The sequence below is a fragment of the Somniosus microcephalus genome, chromosome 12, assembly GCF_052327205.1.
Source record: "Somniosus microcephalus isolate GS21.2 chromosome 12, FLI_Smic_1.0, whole genome shotgun sequence".
NCBI classification, from domain to species: Eukaryota; Metazoa; Chordata; class Chondrichthyes; order Squaliformes; family Somniosidae; genus Somniosus; species Somniosus microcephalus.
In genome coordinates, this window is record NC_140998.1 from 49,354,487 (window position 1) to 49,380,106 (window position 25,620).

Genomic DNA, 25,620 nt, shown 5'->3' on the forward strand with positions numbered 1-25,620 from the left:
CCACATTAGTCAAATGCCACTTGGCTTAACTTATTCATGGCTTTTAATTAAACATTAGTGCCATACAGCAGATCCTTTATAATGTTACAGTGAAAACGAGGAGTAATGGAAAGAGGCTCATCAGATATTCTAATATTTAAAATGTAAATGTAAACAACAAACAAGGGTCTGCCGTTTCCCTAAAACTACACAAGACAGAAAAAAAACACACATGCCCAAACTGGTCAGGTTACAGTGCGCTCCCTTGTGGCCAACCACATTCACGATCAGTTTACCTAAACACGTACCACTATATTGTAGTTGACAGAACATGGCTTTTTGAACTTCCTGGGAATCAAAACATTTTTATACAAATATACATTTAAATCAACATTTTAATTTGGAAGAGCAGCAGTTCTATGCATGCTGAAGTAAAGTAATTTTAAAAAGTGATCACTACCAAATACATTTTTCTTTAGCAAAAACCCAAATTAAACATTGCCATCACTAATCAATTGAATTTTCATCCACCCCCAACCTCATTATATCATTTTGCTAAATTGCCTATTGTTCCTAAACACGGGCTACATGCTTTCATGTGGAATTCCATTTTTGCCTGTGTTTTTTTCCACTGTTCTCTTGAATATTCATTTATATTAAAAATTTCTGCTGTGGGCACTAGCAAAATTGGCAGCACAACTGGAATATATAAACGAGGCAGTCAAGACCAAAGTTGCTGGTTTTTGAGACGTACCTCTATCTTAATAGTTTTATTTTAACTCCTGCTTGCGAAAAACTATCAAATGCATATTCAACTTTCTTTTAAACCTCTTGGTTTTACAATTTCAATAATAAATGTTGGTTTAGGTTAAAAGGTCTCGGAATGAAGATATCAGCCACGATTATGAAGTCCCAAATCTGGCCGCAGACGGTCACTTGTAGAAGCTACAAAAACAGCGGGAGCCCAGGAGAGCGAGAGTTCGGAGCTACTAAAACAGTGGGAGCCCAGGAGAGCGAGAGTTCGGAGCTACAAAAACAGCGGGAGCCCAGGAGAGCGAGAGTTCAGAGCTACTGAAACAGCGGGAGCCCAGGAGAGCGAGAGTTCGGCACTACTGAAAAAGTGGGAGCCCAGGAGAGCGAGAGTTCGGCACTACTGAAACAGCGGGAGCCCAGGAGAGCGAAAGTTCGGCACTACTGAAACAGCGGGAGCCCAGGAGAGCGAGAGTTCGGAGCTACTAAAACAGTGGGAGCCCAGGAGAGCGAGAGTTCGGAGCTACAAAAACAGCGGGAGCCCAGGAGAGCGAGAGTTCAGAGCTACTGAAACAGCGGGAGCCCAGGAGAGCGAGAGTTCGGCACTACTGAAAAAGTGGGAGCCCAGGAGAGCGAGAGTTCGGCACTACTAAAACAGTGGGAGCCCAGGAGAGCAAGAGTTCGGAGCTACAAAAACAGCGGGAGCCCAGGAGAGTGAGAGTTCAGAGCTACTGAAACAGCGGGAGCCCAGGAGAGCGAGAGTTCGGCACTACTGAAACAGCGGGAGCCCAGGAGAGCGAGAGTTCGGCACTACTGAAACAGCGGGAGGCCAGGAGATCAAGAGTTTAGAGCTACTGAAACAGCGGGAGCCCAAGAGAGTAAAAGGTAATTGCAGTGGGACGTCACCAGAAAGCAGGTACGTGATTGGTTGGTGAGCATTTCTATATATATCTCGCTTTTTTCCCCCCAAACTTGGGCATCTAAATTTAAGCGCCTTGGTGTAGATTAAAAGATATACTTGTTCCAAATTTTAAAACTAAATTAATTAATTGAGATGGGAGACCAGGCAATGTGTTGTTGTTGTTGCATGTGGGAGCTGGTGGACACCATTGAGGTCCAGGGCGACCACATCTGCAGCAAATGTTGGCTGCTCGAGGAACTGCGGCTCAGAGTTGATGAGCTGAAGTCCTAGATTCAGACACTGCAACACATTAGGGAGGGGGAGCATTACCTGGACACTAAGTTCCAGGAGGCAGTCACACCCACTAGAGTAATTACTTCCAATTTGGCCCATGGTCACGGACAGGAGGGTGTGACTACAAGCGAGGCAGGTATTGGGATCCAGGAGGTAGTGATGGAGGAGCCTCAGCCCTTGGCCTTGTCTAACAGGTACGAGATTCTTGCTCCATGTGGACGAGGGCAGGGACTGCAGGAAGGATGAGCAATCTGACCACAGCACCGTGGTACAGGGAGCCATTCAAGTGGGGGGGGGGGGGGGGGGGAGTAAAAAGAAATGTTGTAGTGATAGGGGATAGTATAGTTAGGGCGATAGACACTGTTCTCTGCAGCCGAGAGCGTGAGTCCCGAAGGCTGTGTTGCCTGTCCAGTGCCAGGGTTAAGGACATCTCCTCTGGGCTGGAAACTTGGAGGGGGAGGATCCAGTTGTCATGGTCCACGTAGGCACCAATGACATAGGTAGGACAAAGAAAGAGGTTCTGCTGAGAGTATGAGCAGCTAGGGGCTAAATTAAAAAGCAGAACCACAAAGGTAATATTCTCTGGATTACTACCGGAGCCACGAGCAAATTTGCATAGGGTGAATAAGATCAGAGAAATGAACGAGTGGCTCAAAGACTGGTGTGGGAGAAATGGGTTTCAATTTGTAGGGCACTGGCACCAGTACTGGCATAAGAGGGAGCTGTTCCGTTTGGACAGGCTTCACTTGAACCATGCTGGGGCTAGAGTCCTGGTGAATCGAATAACTAGGGCTGCAGAGAGGGTTTTAAACTAAATAGTGGGGGGGGGGGGGGAAAAGAGGACCCAGGTGAGCGGGAATTAAAAAAGTCAATGAGAAATGTGAAAGCAATAGAGCTGGATAGAGATGGGGGAAATAATAACCAGAGTGTGACAGGAAGGGACAGAATGTTTAAAAATAAGAGGGCAACAGAAAATGGGGCCAAAACAAGGAGGAATGGTAAAAAGACAAAGTTAAAAGCTCTATATCTGAATGCACGCAGCATTCGTAACAAGATAGATGAGTTGACTGCACAAATAGATACAAATGGGTATGATCGGATTGCCATTACAGAGACGTGGTTGCAAGGTGATCAGGGCTGGGAACTGAATATTCCAGGGTATTGGGCAATTCGGAAGGATGGACAGAAAGGAATGGGAGGTGGGTGGCTTTGTTGGTAAAGGATGGGATCAGTGCAGTGGTGAGAAGTGATATTGGCTCAGAAGAACAAGATATAGAATCGGTTTGGGTGGAGATAAAAAAATAATAAAGGGAAAAAGTCTCTGGTGGGCGTAGTCTACAGGCCCTTGAACAGTAGCAATACTGTTGGACAGAGTATAAATCAACAAATAATGGAGGCCTGTAAAAAAGGTACGGTAATAATCATGGGTGATTTTAATCTCCATATTGATTGGACAAATCAAATTGGCCATGGTAGCCTTGAGGAGGAGTTCATAGAATGTATCCAGGATGGTTTCCTAGAATAGTATGTAATGGAACCGACCAGGAAGCAGGCTATCTTGGATCTGGTACTGTTTAATGAGACAGAATTAATAAGTGATCTCATAGTAAAGGATCCTCTAGGTAAGAGTGATCATAGCATGGTTGAATTTCAAATTCAGTTGGAGGGTGAGAAAGTTGTATCTCAAACCAGTGTCCTGATCTTAAACAAAGGCAATTATAATGGCATGAGGGCAGAACTGGCTAAAGTGGACTGGAAAATTAAATTAAAGGGTAAGACAGTTGAAATGCAGTGGTGGACATTTAAGGAGATATTTCACAACTCTCAACAAAAATATATTCCAGTGAGAAAAAGATTTTAAGAGAAGGGAGCACCATCCGTGGCTAACTAAGGAAGTAAAGGATGGTATCAAATTGAAAACGAAGGCATACAATGTTGCCAAGATTGGTGGGAGACCAGAGGATTGGGAAATTTAAAAAAAACAGCAAAGGATGACTAAAAAAGAGAAGATGAATTATGAGAGTAAACTGGCAAGAAACATTAAAACAGATAGTAAGAGCTTCTACAGCTATATAAAAAGGAGGAGGGTAGCTAAAGTAAACGTTGGTCCCTTAGAGGATGAGACTGGGGAATTAATAATGGGGAACTGGGAAATGGCAGAGACTCTGAGCAAATATTTTGTATCCGTCGTCACTGTAGAAGACACCAACAACATCCCAATAATGGATAATCAAGGGGCCACAGAGAGGGGGAAACTAAAGACAATCACTATCACTAAGGAAATAGTACTTGGTAAAATAATGGGACTAAAAGATGACTAGTCCCCTGGACCAGATGGCCTGCATCCCAGGGTCTTAAAAGAAGTGGTTGCAGAGATAGTGGATGCATTGGTTGCAATATACCAAAATTCCCTGGACTCTGGAGAGATCCCAGCGGATTGGAAAACCGCAAATGTAACACCCCTATTTAAGAAAGGAGGGAGACAGAAAGCAGGAAACTATAGACCAGTTAGCCCAACATCTGTCATTGGGAAAATGCTGGAGTCCTTCATTAAGGAAGCAGTAGCAGGGCATTTGGAAAATCATAATGCAGTCAAGCAGAGTCAGCATGGTTTTATGCAAGGGAAATCATGTTTAACAAACTTGCTGGAGTTTTTTTGAGGAGGTAACGAGCAGGATGGACAAAGGTGAACCAGTGGATGTGGTGTATTTAGATTTCCAGAAGACATTTGATAAGGTGCGACATAAAAGGTTACTGCATAAGAGCTCATGGAGTTGGGGGTAATATATTAGCATGGATAGAGAATTGGCTAACTAACAGAAAGCAGAGAGTCGGGATAACTGGGTAATTTTCCGGTTGGCAAACGGTAACTAGTGGGATGCCACAGGGGTCGGTGCTGGGGTCTCAACTATTTACAATCTACATTAATGACTTGGATGAAGGGACCGAGTGTAATGTAGCCAAGTTTGAGGATGATACAAAGATGGGTGGGAAAGCAAGTTGTGCAGAGGACTCAATGAACCTGCAAAGGGATATAGACAGGCTAAGTGAGTGGGCAAATATTTGGCAGATGGAGTATAATGTGGGAAAGTGTGAGGTTATACACTTTGGCAGGAAAAATAAAAAAACAAATTATTTCATTGGAGAGAGATTACAAAATGCTACAGTTCAGAGGTACCTGGGGGTCCTTGTGCATGAAACACAAAAACTTAGCATGCAGGTACAGCAAGTAATCAAAAAGGCAAATGGAATGTTGGCCTTTATTTCAAAGGGGTTGGAGTATAAAAGCAGGGAAGTTGTGTTACAAATGTACAGGGTATTGGTGAGACCACACCTTGAGTACTGCGTACAGTTTTGGTCTCCTTATTTAAGGATATATACTTGTATTGGAGGCAGTTCAGAGATGATTCACTAGGTTAATTCCAGAGATGAGGGGGTTGACTTATGAAGAAAGGTTGAGCAGGCTGAGCCTATACTCATTGGAATTTAGAAGAATGAGAGGTGATCTTATTGAAACATATGATACTGCGGGGGCTCAACAAGGCAGATGCAGAGAGGATGTTTCCTCTCGTGGGAAAATCTAGAATGCGGGGGCACAGATTTAGAATAAAGGGTCTCCCTTTTAGAACTAAGATGAGGAGGAATTTCTTCTCCCAGAGGGTTGTAATTCTGTGGAATTTTCTGCCCCAGAGAGCTGTGGAGGCTGGGTCATTAAATACATTTAAAGTGGAGATTGACAGATTTTTGCAAGATAAGGGAGTGAAGGGTTATGGGGAGGGGGCGGGGAAGTGGCTATGAGCCCAAGATCAGCCATGATCTTATTGAATGGCGGAGCAGGCTCGAGGGGCCAAGTGGCCTATTCCTGTTCCTATTTCTTATGTAAGCAGCCTTATAATAATATAATAATAATTCAACTTTATTGTCATTGTACAATGCACAAGTACATGAACACCAAGTGGAGAATAACCATCAAGCCAAGATTAAAATGTGCGCAGGGGGGTCTGTTAAACCTCTGACAATTTATAAACTTACTGCAGAATTTTCTTTAAATGTTTAAGAAAGTGGATACATCCCTGCCTGCTTTCTGAAATGAGCCAAGAGCAGAGCTCTGTGCACACATGACAATGCAACCAGGGTCCTGCTAGCTGCAATTTTCACTCTACACCTACTGGTATCAAACTAGTAGCCTAATTAACCACAAGATTTGTTAACAAATAACCTTGAGTATTGTGTGCAGTTTTGGTCGCCTTACCTGAGGAAGGACGTTCTTGCCATGGAAGGAGTGCAGCGAAGATTCACCAGGCTGATACCTGGGATGGCAGGAATGACGTACGAGGAGAGATTGTGTCGATTGGGCTTATACTCGCTGGAGTTTAGAAGATCGAGAGGGGATCTCATCGAAACCTATAAAATTCTGTCAGGCCTGGACAGACTAGATGCAGGAAGGATGTTTATGATGGCCGGGGAGTCCAGAACCAGGGGTCATAATCTAAGGATAAGGGGTAAGCCATTTAGGACTGAAATGAGGAGGAATTTCTTCACCCAGAGAGTGGTGAACCTGTGGAATTCCCTACCACAGAGGGCGGTGGAGGCCAGTTCATTAAATATATTCAAAAAAGAGTTGGATATATTTCTTAAGGCTAAAGGGATCAAGGGATATGGGGAGAAGGCAGGGACAGGGTACTGAATTTGGATGATCAGCCATGATCTCATTGAATGGCGGAGCAGGCTCGAAGGGCCAAATGGCCTACTCCTGCTCCTATCTTCTATGTTTCTAAGAGATTCCTAAATAATTGCTGGAAGCAGATTCAATAGTAACTTAAAAAAGGAAATTGGATATATACTTGTAAAGGGAAAATATGCAGTGCTATGGGGAAAGAGCAGGGGAGTGGGACTAATTGGAGAGCTCTTTCAAAGGTATGATGGGCCAAATTACCTCCTTCTGTGCTGTATGATTCTATAAAGAACTGACACCTGTTTCCCTGCAGTTATAATACATTATTGCTGGTCTCTTCCATTGTAAAATAACTCTGCACAAACCAATTTTATAGAAGTTTCCCTTTTAGGGACAATTTTTTTTTTTAATATAAAAGAGAAATTTTAATACTAACTCACATAGAAACTTCTGCCCAGTTTTCTGGACTGCATCCAACTATGTTGTGGAGATATCTAGTTCCTAAATGCAAGTTTCCATCACCTATGCAGTCACTCCAACTGCTGACTTTACTGTGAACAGGCTGTGTAGTAAAAATGGTCTCAGATGAGATGCGTCTAATTGAAAAAGCACTCAGCAACTTAATGTAGAATAGCTTAATGCAAAAATCTTCAAAAGATTACCTCTTTTGCCAACTTCACACCTTGTTCATATGTAATGGGTTTTTCCTTCATATGAATTAATCGGGCCAGTGTTTTGGGATCATCTCTTAGATCAATCTGAAAATATATGTGATGGGATAATATTAGATTTTCATATTCACTGTTAAATACATTTAACTTTTCCAGAGCACTCACTGACATGCTTATGAGTGCTAATTTCCACAGAACAACTCTTAATGGCCGGTGCCAGCATGAAGTACCTAACCAGTGTACAGTTGGCAAGCTATGAAAATGCTTTTTAATAATCTGCCTTCAAGTATTGCTACAAAAATGAGCATATTTCATTTGCACTCAGTTCTCATTATTTTCAATTTTCCGATTATTTCCCTTAATAATGGAACATTTCGCCCACGAATAAACAGGGTTTCAAGGGAAAGCCAATGTTTTTCAAAGAAGCTAGGTTAGAATGAGAGAGATATCTATTCCTGCTCAGTTGTAATGTGGCATCATACCTGAGTTCCAATCAGTACGTAAGGCACATGCGGCATACATGCTTTCAGCTCGGGCACCCACTCCTCTTGCACATTGTGGTAAGATGCCGGATTTACCACAGAGAAGCAGATTAAAAACACGTCAGTGTTTGGATAGGAGAAAGGTCTCAGTTGATTATAGTCCTCCTGCAATAAATTAAGGGGAGGAGAAAGAATTAAAACCCCGGACTATTGGGCCTTAAATCAGAGATTCTTTTTGTTTGCACTTCTGCAAAACTTTGGAACAGCAAAACAACAATTTAACAAATCGCTTTCAGAGAATGAATCCACGTGGCTAGATTTACTGCCTCTAATGTTGACATGCAGTCGGTTTAAATGGACAACAGCCTACTGTAGCGGACACATTGTCTAATCGGTCTATTAACTCGACACTATTGTACTGCAGGTAAACAGCTTTTTATGGCCGTTCTCAAGCTGCAATGAAAGTATCCATTAAATGAACTATTTCTATTGCATTTGAACAATTTACCTTTATTTTCTTACTTCTTAGAACATTCACAAAGCACATTGCAAGCAAAACATTGCACCAGTGATAAGACTAATAAATATCATTCACCACACCATTTTATTCACAGTCAATGGATATTTATGCAATTTCAAATCCTTTAAAAAGCTAACTGAACTAGAATTCTACACTGTAGAATACAATTGTTTTATAACTTGACATGTAATTAATAAGTTGATCTTTATATATATATTTTTTTTTTTTTAAAAAGTAGTCTTCCCACAAGCCCGAGATGGACTATCAAGAACCATAATCCTACAATCAATTAATGGGAGACATAACCGTATTACAGCCAAGAGTGGCCACGTCAATTTACGCTTTAGAAAGAGCAATGCTCCAATACTGATGGTACCCCATCGACTGGTCAGCCTGAGGACAAACTGAACAGGTGGGATGGGAATCTTTGGCTGGAGAACTGAACTATTTGACAAAGTGTTCCAGATTATAAAGCTGTTGTGGTACTCTCTCAATTTTATGCTGCGTGAAACAACCACATACCCATTTCACTTGACAACAATAACCATTCAAAATGTTGCAGCACAATAAAATCACACAAGGTGCCACCAGAGATTTACAATGAATGAGTGACTGAGATAATGTGCAACTGAATAAAGCATCTTTTACTGCCAAAAATATATCGTTATTGAATTATTAAGTCATGGTTTTTTTTTAATGCAGAATCAATGGTTTAATGTGGCATTTGATAGAAAGTTGTTTAAACATAACAGAACACAAATAATTTAATGAAGTGGATGGTGGATGGGGAAAAGAGGTAAAGGGATTCAATTTAAAAAAAAAATCAATGCAAGTACTGCTGAAGCAATGGTGATTAACGTCAAATTAAAACAAAATTTACAAAGAAGCAGAAGTGCAGCATCACAAACAGAACAGGATCAAGGCAGACAGAGATTGGGAGTGCAGCAATTTTTACAACTGAAGGTAAGAGACTACTGAGTTTTAAAAAATAAATGTTATTGTGTTATCAAGGAAGTACATTCACATATTGTATACTAATTCACATTTTATGAAGCCATTGTACAATTAAGGATACATTTAAATTGATATTTTAATGAGTGTGCATTCTATTATATAATTAATGCAGTCATCTTCTTAAACGTTTTATGTGAAATTCATATAACTACTAAACCCCTCCACTGAGTTGTCAGACAGCTTGTCCAACACTCAGTCCTGGATAAGCCAAAATTTCCTCCAATTAAACAATGGGAAGATCGAAGCTATTGGGCTCGATTTTCCAAGCCCCGAGGAGATGGGTTCGGAGGTGGGAGTGGTGGGAAAATTGCAGAAATCGGGGAGCAGGAACCCATCCCGCCTCCGTGCCAATGTCCCAGGAGGCGGGTACCCGACCTGTGCTGGGAGCCGCCTCCCCGAGGCGGGAAGGGGATTAGTGCCAATTAACAGGCTGTTTTTTGCCGAATCCCTATTTTGAGCCCTGAAGTGTGGGCTGTCCGACGGCTCCAAACCACGCCAAGTTAGCGAGGCAGACTGTCGGTCTGCAGGGGATGGAGGGGTCGAGATGTCCGTTGTGAAGGTGAGTGATGGGTGCATGTGTGCAGAGATAAGTGTGTGAGGTAAGTGTTAAGTGTTTTAATAAGTTTTACTTACCTTTACTTTCTCCTGCAGGCTTCCTTCCTTCAGTTCTCGGGAGTCCCTCAGCTCACAGGCACAGAAAGCAGAATGGCCGCTGAACTGTCAAAAGCTGCAGCCTCTGCTTTATGGTCTGGAGAGATCTCTAACTGAGTCTGAGTAGAAGGACTCAAGTTAGAAGACAGATTGTCTGTGTTTTGACAGCTTCACAGAGCTGTCAAACGCTGATTTTTCATCTGTCAAAAGCTCTTGACAGATGAAATGTCAATCACTGACGTCACCAGTAACCAGGTGTCCCTTAATTGGCCTGCTGAGCCCGCTGGGTGGGCTTAACAAGGCCAAACAAGGGAAAATAGCGTGGGTTAGCCACAAGTCGATGGAGGCAGGACTACAACCCAGAAAGTGGGAGTCCTGCCTCCAAAAGCTCCCCATTGTCAAAATCGAGCCCATTGTTTTCGGCCCCTGCCACAAACTTTGTTCCCTACCCACCGATTCCATCCCCCTCCCTGCCTACTGTCTCAGGTTGAACCACAATGTTCGCAACCATGGCATCTTATTTGACCCAGAGCGGAGCTTCCGACCCCATATCCCATCCATCACAAAGACCACCTACTTCCACCTCCACAATAATGCCCATCTCTGCCCCTGCCTTACCTATCTGTGAATGAAACCCTGATGCTTTGGTTACCTCCAGCCTCGACTATTCCAATGCTCTCCTAGCCAGCCTCCCAGCCTTCACCCTTCGTAAACTTAAGCTCATCCAAAACTGCCCGTAACCAAACTCGCACCACCCCTTTGTTCGCTGGCCTACATTAGCTCTGGTCCACCGATGCTTCGATTTTAAAATTTTCATTGTGTTCAAATCCCTCTATAGCCTCACTCCTCCCCATCTCTGTAACCTCCTCCAGCCGTACAACCCTCCGAGAACTCTGTGTGGTGTATGTAACCTGTTCCATCTTAAGAGATGTACTATTTTCTCTTGGCGGCTGTGTACTGTAATACCGGTGGTGACCACACCGGTATATAAACGTTGTGTAGTGATTTGCTGGGCAGTTCAGCCCTGACCTCCGAATAGTAAAGACCTGTTAAAGTTATTCTTGTTGTCTGTGTCCAGTGATTTATAATAAAGCATAACTGGGACACACAGGCTCAACAGTGGCGACGAGTCCGATCTTACCCTGCGGCAGTTTTACATCCAAGGCAGCTTCGTCCTCAGAACGGGCGTCGAGAAGAGGCATCCGCCCTCATCATCCTGCTGAGCACCACATCGCACGGGAGGCATCGAGAACCCGGGTTAAAAAGAAAAATTCTGACCACGAAGCCCTCCATCAGCGACAGGCAGTGATCATCCCTTCTACCACGGTGGTGGGTAAGCCGATCAGCGACACGAGCAGAAAGTCGGCCGCGTTGGCTGTGGAGTAGGGGAGGGAAAATGGAGGAAAAAGGGCGGAGAACTCGACCACGGCCGGTGAAAAGGGCCGGGCTGCAATCGGGGCCGAGAGACGCAGCGACTGGGGCAGCGTTAAGGCCACGAGAACCGCGGAGAACTCAACCGCAGCCGGTGTAAAGGACCGGCCTGCAAGCGGGGCTCAGAGGCGCAACAGCAGGGGAAGCGTGAATGCCCACGGGAACCGCGGCGGAGCAAAAAAGCAGCGTCGGGGAATTGAGAACCGCTGGGGAGGCGAGAACAGCAGCAGCACGGCAATCGCCATTGCAGCCAGCGGGGGAAGAAGGCAAACGCGGGAAGCCGCCATTGTAGTCGGCGGGGGAAGAAGACGAGCGCGGGAAAAACCGCCAAGCGCGGAAAGCCGCCATTTTAGTAGGCGGGGGAAGAAGACAAGCGCGGGAAGCCGCCATTTTGGGAAAAAGAAAATTTAAAGAAACTTGCAAGGATGCCTAAACATGGTAACATCAATGCTTTTGATAGCGATGTCGAAGATTGGGCCACGTATGTAGAACGCATGGAAGTTTATTGTAAAGCAAATGAGGTACCAGATGACAAGAAAGCACTAACCTTATTAAACTCAATGGGTGCGAAGACGTACGGGCTATTGAAGCACCTTGTATCACCAGATAAACCGGCGGATCAGACTTTCACGAATATTGTTACTGTCCTGAAAAATCATTTAAACCCCACGCCGCTGCTGATAGCGGAACGATTTAAATTTTACAGAAGAACGCAGCTGAAAGAAGAAAGCAACGCTGAATTCTTAATTGAACTGCGTAAGCTATCAAAGTACTGTCAGTTTGGAACAGGACTAGCAGATGCGCTGAGAGATAGATTTGTGTGTGGATTGTTAAAAGAAGGAACACAAAAGCGACTGCTAGAGGAGAATAATCTTACGCTTGATAAAGCTGTCACTATTGCAGCATCGCACGAAGCCGCAGCGAGAGGCACTGCGGAAATGCAGCTAAGGTCATCGGAACTCAGCACCAATCAAATGGCCTTGGGTGCAGTAAAGTGTTATCGTTGTGGAAAGACAACGCACGATCAGAACCAGTGCTGGTTCAAAAATCAGAAATGCAGAAAATGTGGCAGGCTTGGTCACATAGCTAAAGTATGCCGGTCAGGAAAGAAGACCAGCAACAAAAAGTCACCGCAGGAAAAGTGCAGAAAGGTACACAAGGTGACAGAGAACAGTTCGGATGAACAGAAGTCAGATTCAGACTCCAGCAGTAAGGAACTGGGTTGTCTAAGAGTACACAATGTGGGTAATGAAGCAGACCTCCAAACTATCTGGGTCACACTTCAGATAGCAGGAGTCCAAGTGAAGATGGAATTGGACACTGGATCGGCATTGACGGTCATGAATAAGCAAGATTACAAAAGGTTATTCCCACATATTCCCCTACGGGATACGGAGATCGTATTGAAAACATACACGGGGCAAAGAGTATACCCCATCGGAAAGATAAAGGTAAAGGTGGTCCACAAGGGCAAAGAAAGCTGAGGAATGGACTTATATGTGCTACCTGAGGGAGGTCCTCCACTACTGGGACGGGAGTGGATCAGGAGAATAAATATGGACTGGCATTCCTTAAAAGCACTAACGGTAGATTCCGGTAAAAAAGATGTCAAACCTAAACGATTGTCCAGAATATTGGACGATGCTAAAGAGGTGTTCCAACAGGGACTGGGAACACAGAGGAATTACGGCAAACATCAAGGTTGAAGAACATGCAAACCCGAAATTTTTCAAAGCCAGACCGGTACCTTATGCGATACGACCTGCTGTGGAAGCTGAGCTGGAAGGGCTAGAACGTTCAGGAGTACTGTCTAAGGTGGACTGGAGTGAGTGGGCCACGCCCATTGTTCCCGTCATGAAGCGTTCATCGAGCAACAAGCCGGGGGAACCGGGGAAGGTTCGCATCTGTGGAGATTTCAAGATCACTGTTAATCCGGTGCTTCACACGGTGCAATATCCGCTTCCGCGGATTGAGGATATCTTCGCTTCGTTGTCTGGCGGGAAACACTTCACCAAGATAGACCTGGCGCAGGCGTACTTACAGATGGAAGTTGAGGAAGAGTCACGCCAGTATCTCACGATCAACACGCATAGAGGCTTGTATCGGTATAATAGACTGGTTTTTGGAGTGGCATCGGCTCCAGCAATTTGGCAGAGGGCCATGGAGCAGGTATTACAGGGAATTCCAGGTACACAATGTTACCTGGACGATATTCTGATTACAGGAGATGATGATGAGGAACACCGTGCAAATTTGGAACTGGTGCTCACCAGATTGAAAGAATATGGACTTCGAGTTAATCGCCAGAAATGTGAGTTCTTTCAGAAGCGGATCTCGTACTGTGGTCATGTCATTGACCAGGAGGGGCTTCATAAGTCTCCTGACAAGATCGAAGCTGTTGTGAAGGCTCCCGCTCCGGATAATGTATCCCAGTTGAGGTCGTTCCTAGGGTTGATTAACTATTACCATAAGTTTCTGCCAAATTTATCCACGGTGCTGCACCCACTGAACGCTCTTTTGCAGAAGGGAGTACCATGGAAGTGGAGCGAGGACTGTAAGAGGGCCTTTCGCAAAAGCAAGGCATTGATCACCTCAGAGGAAGTGTTGGCTCACTTCAACCCAACGCTGCCTATTCGTTTGGCTTGTGATGCTTCTCCATATGGTATTGGGGCAGTACTCTCACACAAGTTGCCAAATGGCTTGGAGAGGCCAGTCGCGTTCGCATCCAGATCATTGACCTCCGCTGAGCGCAACTATGCTCAGATAGATAGGGAGGCTCTCAGCCTTGTGTGGGGAGTAAAGAAGTTTAATCATTACCTGCAGGGCCAAAAGTTTACGCTACTGACAGACCACCAGCCGTTGGTATCCATTTTTAACCCTAAGAAGGGTGTTTCGGTGATGACAGCACAGAGGCTCCAGAGATGGTCCCTTTTCCTAGGGGCACATCAATATCAGATTGAATTCAAAGGTACAAAGCAGCATGGTAATGCTGATGGGCTGTCGCGCCTGCCACTACCTACAGCGGAGGAGGCACCGACGGTTGACCCTGTTGAGTTATTTCACTCGACCATCATCGAATGTTTACCAGTCACCAATGCAAGTATTGAAAGAGAAACCAGGAACGACCCGACACTGTCCAGGGTCTACGAATTGACAGTGAAGGGATGGCCAGCACATGGTGATCCACTGTTACCGGCATTCTCAGCAAGACGAGAACAGCTGTCCGTCTGTCAAGGAACATTGATGTATGGAACAAGGGTGATTATTCCTCCTAAGTTAAGAGAGAGAGTTCTAAAGGAACTGCATGAAGGTCATCTGGGGGGAGTCAAGATGAAAAGCCTTGCTAGGGCTTATGTGTGGTGGCCGGGTATCGACCAACAGATAGAGGATCTGACGAAAAGCTGCTCAGGGTGCCAAAAAGTTCAAAATGCACCTCCGATTGCACCGCTGCATCCATGGGAATGGCCTTCAACCCCATGGCAACGTGTACATATTGACTTTGCTGGTCCATTCATGGACTCCATGTTTTTAATTGCGGTGGACGCACATTCTAAATGGCCAGAAGTGATTAAGATGACTACCACTACCTCGGAAAAGACGATCGCGGTGCTAAGAACGATATTTGCAAGAAATGGATTGCCAGAACAAATATGTTCAGACAACGGACCGCAGTTCGTGTCAGAAGAATTCCAGAAATTCATGAAGAAGAATGGGGTGAAACATTATACCTCTGCCCCATATCATCCGGCTACAAACGGGTTGGCCGAGAGATTTGTACAAACGTTCAAAAAAGCAATAAAGGCCATGAGCGAAGATCAGATTCCACTACAACACAAGGTGGACAATTTCCTACTGGCATATCGAAATGCCACTCATGCAGTGACAAACCAAAGTCCTGCCATGATGTTCTATAACAGGAGGTTGCGGTCCAGGTTGGACTTGTTAAAACCAAATGTGCGGAGGGAAGTCGAAAACAAACAGTTCCAGCATATAAATAACAAGACCACTTGGAGTTTCGAAATAGGACAACCAGTGTTAGCCCGGGACTATAAAAATGAGAAATGGCAATCTGGAACAATTCGGGCCAGACAAGGACCCCTGATGTACACGGTAGATATTGGTGAAAATGTAATACGACGTCATGCTGACCAACTGGCAGAATCAAGAACAAGGGTCGAACCCATGGTTACGGCAGAGACAACCGTGGAAGAAGTTAGTGAACCTGAAGCATCTACCTCAGAAGTGAATGTACCTGATGATGATGTCCAATCCATAAGAGATCAACTAGATGAGTCACCCCAGCAACGAGAATCAGAGACCCCTGAAAGGCGTTATCCAACTCGGATCAGGAGGCCTCCTCAGAGACTGAATCTTTGAACTGTTTGGCATGAAGTTGTATATATATATATATATATATATGTCATTATGTTATGTTAAATGGGGATATACACTGTTGAGGATTGTGGTGTATGTAACCTGTTCCACCTTAAGAGAACTACCTTAAGAGATGTACTACTTTCTCTTGGCTGCTGTATACTGTAATACCGGTGGTGACCACACCGGTATATAAACGTTGTGTAGTGATTTGCTGGGCAGTTCAGCCCTGACCTCCGAATAGTAAAGACCTGTTAAAGTTATTCTTGTTGTCTGTGTCCAGTGATTTATAATAAGCATATATATATAAATCGGTACTTCTGTCATTCTGTCTATCTGTCATCGCGTGTGCGTTGCGGGTATGCACTCGAAAGTTACAGGGCGTACCTACGCGCGCGTTACCTCCAAAGAAAGCTTACGCTTCCGAGACGGTTTTAAGCGTATTTACGTTTCGGCCGGGCTAAAATTGCGCCCGCGGTATCCCAAAAACCTTCAACATTCCGCTCATTAACATCTCATTATCCGCTCATTAGCGACAGAGTGACCTCGAGCTCGACCAATCGTACGCCAGGTTGCTGGCGTGTGCCGCCGGGCCAATCGGTGCGTGTGTGGCCGGGCTTTATCGTTCTGAACCGAGGTGAGTCGCCGCCATCTTGATTCCAAACTTTTCCTTTTTCCTGCTTTCTGCGTCTTAAAAAAAACGTTGCTTTTAAAACACATATTGTTTTTTTTTTTAAATGATTTAGAAAGTAATTAACTTATCTAATCTCATGAATTTTCCTACCTTTCCCCGTTTTTCCAGGTAGGCCTAGAAGCCTCGGCGTCTCCTCCGCACCCACGCCCGAGCTAGGCACCTCCCGGCCCCACTCGAAGGCTGGAGGGCCGAGCCTCAGCCCAGCGCCGCTAGGGTGCGCGCGCAGCAGGAGCTGAGACGCGCTGTCTCTCTCTGGCTGGCCGGGGGGCGGGGCTTGCTGAGCGTCCAGTGTTACCCTGGCAACCGGGCCCGCCGGACGTATCCCACAGCCGCAATCAGCGGTCTTCACCTCGGGGGGGGCCGCGACCCTCGGGCGGGGGGTGGGGGGCCGTGCGCGCAGCAGGAGCAGCTGAGACGCGGCGTCTCTCTCTCTGGCTTGGTCAGCGTCACGGTTACCCTGGCAACCGGGCCTGCCGGCCGAGAGAGACGCCGCGTCTCAGCTCCTGCTGCGCGCGCAATCGCCGGTCTTCACCTCGGGGGGGCGACCCTCGGGGGGGCGGGGGGCGCGCGCAATCGCCGGTCTTTACCTCGGGGGGGCGACCCTCGGGGGGGCGGGGGGCGCGCGCAATCGGCGGTCTTCACCTCGGGGGGCGACCCCCGCCCTCCCTCTCGCCCCCCCTTTTCCCCCCCGCCCTTCCCCCCTCCCTCCCTCCCCGCCCTCCCTCCCCTGCCTCCCGCCCCCCCTTTTCCCCCCCGCCCTTCCCCCCCTCCCTCCCTCCCTCCCCTCCCTCCCTCCCCCTCCCTCCCTCCCCCTCCCTCTCCCTTCCTCCCTCCCTTCCTCTCCCTTCCTCCCTCCCTTCCTCCCCCCCCTTCCCCCTCCCTCCCTTCCCCCCCTTCCCCCTCGCCCTCCCTCCACCCTCCCTTCCCCCCACCCTCCCTTCCCCTCCCCCCACCCTCCCGTCCTCCCTTCCCCGCCCTCCCTTCCCTGCCCTCCCCGCCTCCCTCCCTCCCTCCCTTCCTTCCTCCCTCCCTTCCCCCCAGTCGCTCTCTCTCTTCCCCCGTCCCTCTCTCTCTTCCCCCGTCCCTCTCTCTCTTCCCCCGTCCCTCTCTCTCTTCCCCCGTCCCTCTCTCTCTTCCCCCGTCCCTCTCTCTCTTCCCCCGTCCCTCTCTCTCTTCCCCCGTCCCTCTCTCTCTTCCCCCGTCCCTCTCTCTCTTCCCCCGTCCCTCTCTCTCTTCCCCCCCAGTCGCTCTCTCTCTTCCCCCCCAGTCGCTCTCTCTCTTCCCCCCAGTCGCTCTCTCTCTTCCCCCCAGTCGCTCTCTCTCTCTCTCTCTTCCAACAACAACATTCCCTCGAAAAAGCCTCGGCACCGCCGGGCACTTCAGCTAGTAATAAGCATAACTGGGACACACAGACTCAACACTCTGCGTTCCCCCAAGTTTGGCAACTTGTGCATCCCCCTCTTCCTTCACCCCACCACTGCCGGCTGTGCCTTCAGCCGTCTAGGCCCTCAACTCTGGAATTCCCTCCCCAACCTCTTTGCCTCTCCATCTCGCTCTCCTCCTTTAAAACGCTACTTAAAATCTACCTCTTTGACCAGGTGTTTGGTCACCTGTCCTATTGGCTCCTCCTTTGACTCGGTCTCAATTTTTGTCTGATTGCGGTCCTGTGAGGCGCCTCGTGACGTTTTACTACGTTAAAAGGCGCTATATAAATGCAAGTTGTTGTCGTTGTTGATTATAGAACTCCAGCAAACAAAAATATCTCCATCCTAATGTTTGTTTCAAATTCATTTCTTTCCTCTCCTTTTAGGCGTTTCCACCATAATCATAATCAACTTTATTGTCATTGTTAGTGCACAAGTGCAGTACAACGAAATGTAGGCTTGCGGCTCCCGAGAGTGTACATTTAGATTAAGACATTTAAACATTCAACATACATTTGGCTTGTAATACATTAACATAAACATAACCATAATAAAGTGCATTGGCAGATGTGCAGGCTTTAGAGTTTATTTGTGGAGTTCAGTAGGATGACAGCCTTGGGAAAGAAGCTGTTCCTAAATCTGGTCGTACGGGTGCGAATGCATCTGTAGCGTCTCCCAGATGGCAGGAGGGTGAACAGACTGTGGCTGGGGTGGGTAGGGTCTTTGATGATGGTCTGTGACCTCCGTACACAGCGTTTCTGGTATATGTGCTCTATGGTCGGTAGCCGGGTGCCGGTAATGCGTTGGGCAGTTTTGACTACCCGCTGCAGGGCTTTCCGGTCATAGTAGCTACAGCTGCCATACCATACTGTGATACAGTTCGTCAGGATGCTCTCTATTGTGCAGCGGTAAAAGTTAGAGAGGATCAGGGGTGACAGGTTACATCCCTTCAGCCTCCTTAGGAAATATAGGTGCTGCTGGGCCTTCTTCACCAGAGAGGAGGTATTGGGGGACCAGGAGAGGTCTTCCGTGATGTGGACTCCGAGGAACTTAAAGCTGTCCACCCTTTCCACCACAGCCCCATTGATGTGGATGGGGGTGTGAGTTCCGCCTTTAGACTTCCTGAAGTCCACAATGATTTCTTTGGTTTTCTTGATGTTAAGGGCCAGGTTGTTATCGGCGCACCACTTCACGAGATGCTGGACCTCCTCCCTGTAGGCTGACTCATCGTTGTTGGTGATCTGGCCTACTACTGTGGTATCATCCACAAACTTGATGATGGTGTTGGAACCATGAACAGCCACACAGTCGTGGGTGAAAAGGGAGTAGAGGAGGGGGCTCAGCACACATCCTTGTGGGGCCCCCGTGTTCAGGGTCGGGGGGGGGGGTGGAGGTGTGGTTACCTAATTTGACAGACTGGGGTTTGTTTGCTAGGAAGTCCAGGGTCCAGTTGCAGAGGGAAGTGTTCAGGCCAAGAGTGTGGAGTTTGGTGGCCAGCTTGTTGGGGACGATAGTGTTGAATGCTGAGCTGTAGTCTATGAACAGCATTCTGATGTAGGTCTCTTTACCATCTAAGTGATTCAGTGCAGAGTGTAGAGCAGTTGTGATTGCATCCTCCGTTGATCTGTTTGCACGATAGGCAAACTGGTGTTGGTCAAGAGAGGCGGGAACACTGGCTTTGATGTGAGCCAGGACCAGTCTCTCGAAACACTTCATTATGATGGGTGTGAGTGCGACAGGTCGATAGTCATTCAGGCTATCGACCTGTACCTGGCCTCTGCTGATATTGTTCTTTAATTGGCTAATAGGTGAGAGTTGTATGACTTGGAGAAAGATTTTTCCGACCTCACTCCACGGAAGTGCTAATTGTGCTTAGCAACTCTTTCCAAGAGAGCAGCATGCCCATATTGGGAGCCATGAGTAGAAATCCACATTCTACCACTTTATATTGGCATGCAATGTACATTTGTTACCCAATAAACTGATGTAAAAAAAGTTTATTTTAGTGCTTTTAAAACCAACAGATTAATTCAAAGTATTTAAACGTAATTTTTCACTTTGGGCATATTGACCACGTCACTGCAATGCAGCTGAAACACTAAACAACTCAATGTGATCTGTTCTGTGAGAATAGTTTGCATGGATTCTACGTATTAAAAAAAAGGCAGATGTAGCCATAAAACTGAGCTGTCTCTTGGGACAAAACTTAAGGGAGTTAGCCAGGGCCAAACTCATGTTTCTCCAGCTTAACAACAGCACTGGAGGTACTGAGAGAGCAAGCTGGCTGTCAGAACTAAAAGACATATTTTCCAGTCATGGCACTAAAGTTGCCTGACTTTGGAAAAGCAAGTGTAGCATTCATTAAAATGATGTCAAACTGATCTTGCAGGATATCCCTTGGTGGCATGATTAGGCATGCAGGGCAAATTATTGGGGCAATTTGTGAACTCACTCACAGGGAGAGGCAGGGGGGGAAGATAGTGCACAACTGCAGCTCTTAAAGCCTGCAGCTGCTATTCAAAGGGATGCTCATGGTGTTCAGAACAAGAAGGAAAATAGCTGAGAAAAAAGGCATAGACCAACGCTATTTTCTGAGTCTTGGAATAAATTCAGCATAGGAGGGTTACCCTCTTGGGCATCCATGGAAACCCACCCCACCAAAAAACTATCCAGGCTGCTTGACATGAGGTGGCCACCAGAGTTAATGCAGTCTCAAATATTTAGGAGACATGGTCGGAAATTAGGAAAAAAAAAAATTGCCTCAGGAAGTAAGCCAAGGTAAGGCTAGCCAGAATTGCACTATATAAAGTAGATGGCCAAAGAATGCAGATCACTAACAGTTTCCTCTTATCCAGTTACACAATGACTAAGGTTGCATGCTAAGCTCTGGGAAAAAGCTCTCTCGAAACCTCATATACAAGCCCATACTACAACAGAGCACACTATTATTGCCTCTTCAAACTAAGACTGTTGTATGACTATTTGAAATGGAGATCTCACAAAGCAAGTTTACCACATAACAAACCTGCATGATGCATGCTCATTTACTCACACCCTAAACTTGGATGCATGGTGGCCATTTGGCTGCCACTCAGTTATGCACTCTTCAAACTTCCACATCTCAGCACTACTTCTATGCTTGCAGGACAAAACAGGAGGGTGCAGATCAGAGCAAAAGAAGGTTCTCATTTCAGACCTTAGTCATTGCCATGCTGAACATGATGGGGCACGAGGACATAGAGGAAGTGGGCCATGGTGGAGCTGGAGGCCTCCCTGAAACTCGAGCTAGTACCATTCTTTGCTTATTATTCTTTCCCTTACTCACTCATATGCAAACTTTGCAGCAAACTACCATAACACATTTTAGCTCCATAGAGGCTTCTTCCGTTTCTGTGATGTTCACAAATATGCCCCAGCACCACAGGCCGCAGTGACATCCACAAACTCAGCACCTCACAGAATGCAGCATCACTGAATCGATCTGTAGCAAGTACCAACCATGTGCTCCTCCGAGGCCCCAAAAATTCCAGCTGCTGCCGGTCTCTCCGAGACTCCTCCTTCCCCCCCCCAGCTCAGTAGTGCCCCGTCCCCACCCCAGGCTCCAATTGTCAGCCAGCTCATTGTGGGAGCCGATCTATTTGCCGCCTAGCCAGAATGGACAGGCTACAGTGGGGTGCCCACTTGGTGCCCACAGCTTGCCGGTGCAATGGAAATGAGGTTGGTGCTTCTAAACAGCTTGGGCTTCCCACTGGCAAGAAAGGATGGGAAGGCAGGTGCAGCCACCCACCCCGTTCTCTGTTAAAATAATGCTTATCCAGTAACATTGGGATTTTGCTATGGAGGGCTCAGAGTTTATAATCCTTCTCACATCTTTTTTACATTGGATATTTCCGACGGGTATGTGGAACAAGGCTGGCATAGTGGACTGCTTTAATTTAAAGGCGGGATGGAAAGCGACCATCACTTGCACGATTATGTTCTGCAAGTCACAAATGACTTCCACATTGATGAAATGGAATCCCTCCAGTTCATGAAGGCTAAAGAATAGTATGCAGGTGCCCATCGAGCTACAAGAGTGCCATCGATGGTGCACTGGGGAATCCTGCCATCTGAAATAAATTGCACAGCTCTCATTCTGCTGCCAGTTGCCCATGGGGAAAAAGATGAAATTGTTTGTGTTGCTAAACAATGCATCAGTCATTTACACTGTGACATGAACAGGGGAAGAAATCTTGTGCCTGCTGTTGCCACTGGAGAGTAATGTCTATGATTGTTAATTAATGGATAATACTGATAACCATGAGATCAGACTTCAGCTAATTGCATTTGGCGCAGTACAGATTGACTGATGTTGCTGATGTCCACAGCTTTGAATGAGTCAGCTGCAGAAAAGTTGAGGGCTGTAGCACCTTTGAAAGCCATTGGTAATGCTATCCCTACGTATGAGGCTGGCTGGAGGTCAGATTGTACGAGACGGCAGAACTCTCATCGCTGACTCCCCATCAAACCGGGGCTTGCAAATGCAGTTTTCCACCGACATTCCAAGGATGCGCCTCCATCCGTAGATATAGTTTCATAGGTAAAGGCAAGTGCTTGCAGTATGCCTCTGCAATTTAACCAACATCATATCCTCTCATATCTCTCAATGTCTCTTAATCTCTCCTGCCTTCCATCCTATCACAGCCCTTCCCTTTTGTTCTTTCCTCCCCTCCCTCCTTTCCCTGCCCCTGCTTAAAAACCTGTTCGATCTCCAGCTTTTTCCAGTTCTGACGAAGGGTCATCGACCTGAAACGTTAACTACATAAGAACATAAGAAATAGGAGCAGGAGTAGGCCAATCGGCCCCTCGAGCCTGCTCCGCCATTCAATAAGATCATGGTTGATCTGATCCTAACCACCAATCTACTATCACAGAACCATCTCCTGAATCTAACAGAATTAGACACATGAAATAGGAGCAGGATCAGGCTACACGGCCCCTGGGCCCGCTCCGCTACCCACAGAGCCATGACCGATCCGAACCTATACTCATGTCCAAATTCCTGCCCGCTCCCCGTAACCCTTAATTCCCTTTACTTCTAGGAAACTGTCTATTTCTGTTTTAAATTTATGTAATGATGTAGCTTCTACAGCTTTTTGGGGCAGCATATTCCATGGACCTACCACCCTCTGAGTGAAGTAGTTCCTCCTCATCTCAGTTTTGAAAGAGCAGCCCCTTATTCTAAGACTATGCCCCCTAGTTCTAGTTTCACCCATCATCTGGAACATCCTCCCCGCATCCACCCGATCCAACCCCTTCACAATCTTATATGTTTCAATAAGATCGCCTCTCATTCTTCTGAACTCCAATGAGTAGAGTCCCAATCTACTCAACCTCTCCTCATATGTCCATCCCCTCATCCCCGGGATTAACCAAGTGAACCTTCTTTGTACTGACTCGAGAGCAAGTATGTCTTTTCTTAAGTATGGACACCAAAACTGTATGCAGTATTCCAGGTGCGGTCTCACCAATACCTTGTACAACTGAAGCAATACATCCCTGTTTTTATATTCTATCCCCCTAGCAATGAAAGCCAACATTCCATTGGCCTTCTTAATCACTTGCTGCACCTGCATACTAACCTTTTGAGTTTCGTGCACCAGGACCCCCAGATCCCTTTGTACTTCAGTACTTTACAGTTTCTTGCCATTAAGATAATAGCTTGCTCTACGATTTTTCCTGCCAAAGTGCATAACCTCACACTTTCCAGTATTGTATTCCATCTGCCAAATCTCTGCCCACTTACTTAGCCTGTCTATGTCCCCTTGCAGGTTTTTTTATGTCCTCCTCACTCACTACTTTCCCTCCCATCTTAGTATCATCTGCAAACTTTGATATGTTACACTCGGTCCCCTCCTCCAAATCGTTAATATAGATTGTAAAGAGTTGGGGACCCCGCACTGACCCCTGCGGAACACCACTAGTTACTGATTGCCAGTCTGAGAATGAACCATTTATCCCAACTCTCTGCCTTCTGTTAGATAGCCAATCCTCTATCCATGCCAGAATATTACCCCCAATCCCGTGATTTTTTATCTTAAGCAATAATCTTTTGTGTGGCACCTTGTCAAATGCCTTTTGGAAGTCTAAATACACTACGTCCACTGGTTCCCCTTTATCCACCCTATATGTTACTTCCTCAAAGAACTCCAGCAAATTTGTCAAACATGACTTCCCCTTCATAAAACCATGCTGACTTTGTCCTATTAAATTACGATTATCCAAATGTCCTGTTACTGTCTCCTTAATAATGGACTCCAAAATTTTACCTACCACAGATGATAGGCTAACCAGTCTATAGTTTCCAGCCTTCTGTCTACTGCCCTTTTTAAATAAGGGTGTTACATCAGCAGTTTTCCAGTCTGCCGGGACCTTTGCTGAGTCCAGGGAGTTTTGGAAAATTATTACCAATGCATCCACAATCCCTACCGCCACTTCCCTCAAGACCCTAGGATGTAAGCCATCAGGTCCAGGTGATTTATCCGCCTTGAGTCCCATTATTTTACCGAGTACCACTTCCTTCGTGATTTTGATCGTGTTTAGCTCCTCCCCCCCTATAGCCCCCTGTTTGTCCAGTGTTGGGATATTCTTAGTGTCCTCTACTGTAAAGACTGATACAAAATATTCAGTGTTTTTGCCATCTCCATATTTCCCGGTCTCATCCTCTAAGGGACCAACATTTACTTTAGCCACCCTTTTTCTTTTTATATAACTATAAAAACTCTTACTATCTGTTTTTACATTTTTTGCGAATTTACTTTCATAATCTATCTTCCCTTTCTTAATCAATCTTTTTGTTATTTTTTGCTGTCTTTTAAAGTTTTCCCAATCCTCTATCCTCCCACTAGATTTGGCTACCTTATATGCCCTTGTTTTTAGTCGAATACTATCCTTAATTTCTTTACTTAGCCACGGATGGCTGTCTTTTCTTTTACACCCTTTTCTTCTCAGTGGAATATATTTTTTTTGGAAGTTGTAAAATAACTCCTTAAATGTACACCACTGATCATGTATCGTCTTACCCTTTAATCTATTTTCCCAATCCACTCTACTCAATTCCGCTCTCATACCTTCATAGTCTCCTTTATTCAAGCTTAGCACGCTTGTTTGAGATCCAACCTTCTCACCCTCTAATTGAATATGGAATTCAACCATGTTATGGTTACTCATTCCAAGGGGATCCTTTACTAGGACATTTTTAATTAATCCTGTCTCGTTACACAGGACCAGATCTAAGGTTACTTGCCCCCTGGTCGGTTCAGTTACATACTGCTCAAGAAACCCATCCCTAATACACTCAATGAACTCATCCTCAAGGCAGCCCTGCCCAATTTGATTTGTCCAATTAATATGATAGTTAAAATCCCCCATAATTATAGATGTTCCCTTATTACAAGCCTCAACTATTTCCTGATTGATACTCCGTCCAACAGAGTTGCCACTGTTCGGAGGCCTATAGACTACGCCCACTAGTGTTTTTTTCCCCTTATTATTCCTTATCTCCACCCAAACTGTTTCATTATCCTGATCTATTGACCCAATATCATTTCTCTGTATTAGTGATTCCTTCCTTTATTAACATAGCCACCCCACCTCCCCTTCTTTCCTGCCTGTCCTTCCTGATCGTTAAATAACCTGGTATGTTTAATTCCCAGGCATTGTCACCCTGCAGCCATGTTTCTGTAATGGCCACAAGATCATACCCATACGTAGTTATTTGT

At 45.9% G+C, this 25,620-nt stretch overlaps 1 protein-coding gene across 3 annotated transcripts in view; it reads right to left on the bottom strand.

Annotated features, from left to right (window-relative positions):
- The window catches only part of rhoj (ras homolog family member J), a 74,320-nt gene that overhangs the window by 12,117 nt on the left and 36,583 nt on the right, over positions 1-25,620 (bottom strand). For 2 of the 3 annotated variants that reach the window (XR_015080180.1, XM_086002821.1), the window contains exons 3-4: positions 7,753-7,917; positions 7,262-7,357 (exon numbers count right to left, since the gene is read on the bottom strand). Coding sequence is in view for 2 of the 3 variants with exons in the window: in XM_086002821.1 (XP_085858947.1) it covers positions 7,262-7,357; positions 7,753-7,917 (261 nt within the window). In the remaining variant the exon portion in view is untranslated. Of the gene's footprint in view, positions 1-6,867; positions 7,162-7,261; positions 7,358-7,752; positions 7,918-25,620 lie in introns of those variants that run through there. The other variant, XM_086002822.1, reaches the window with a different exon arrangement.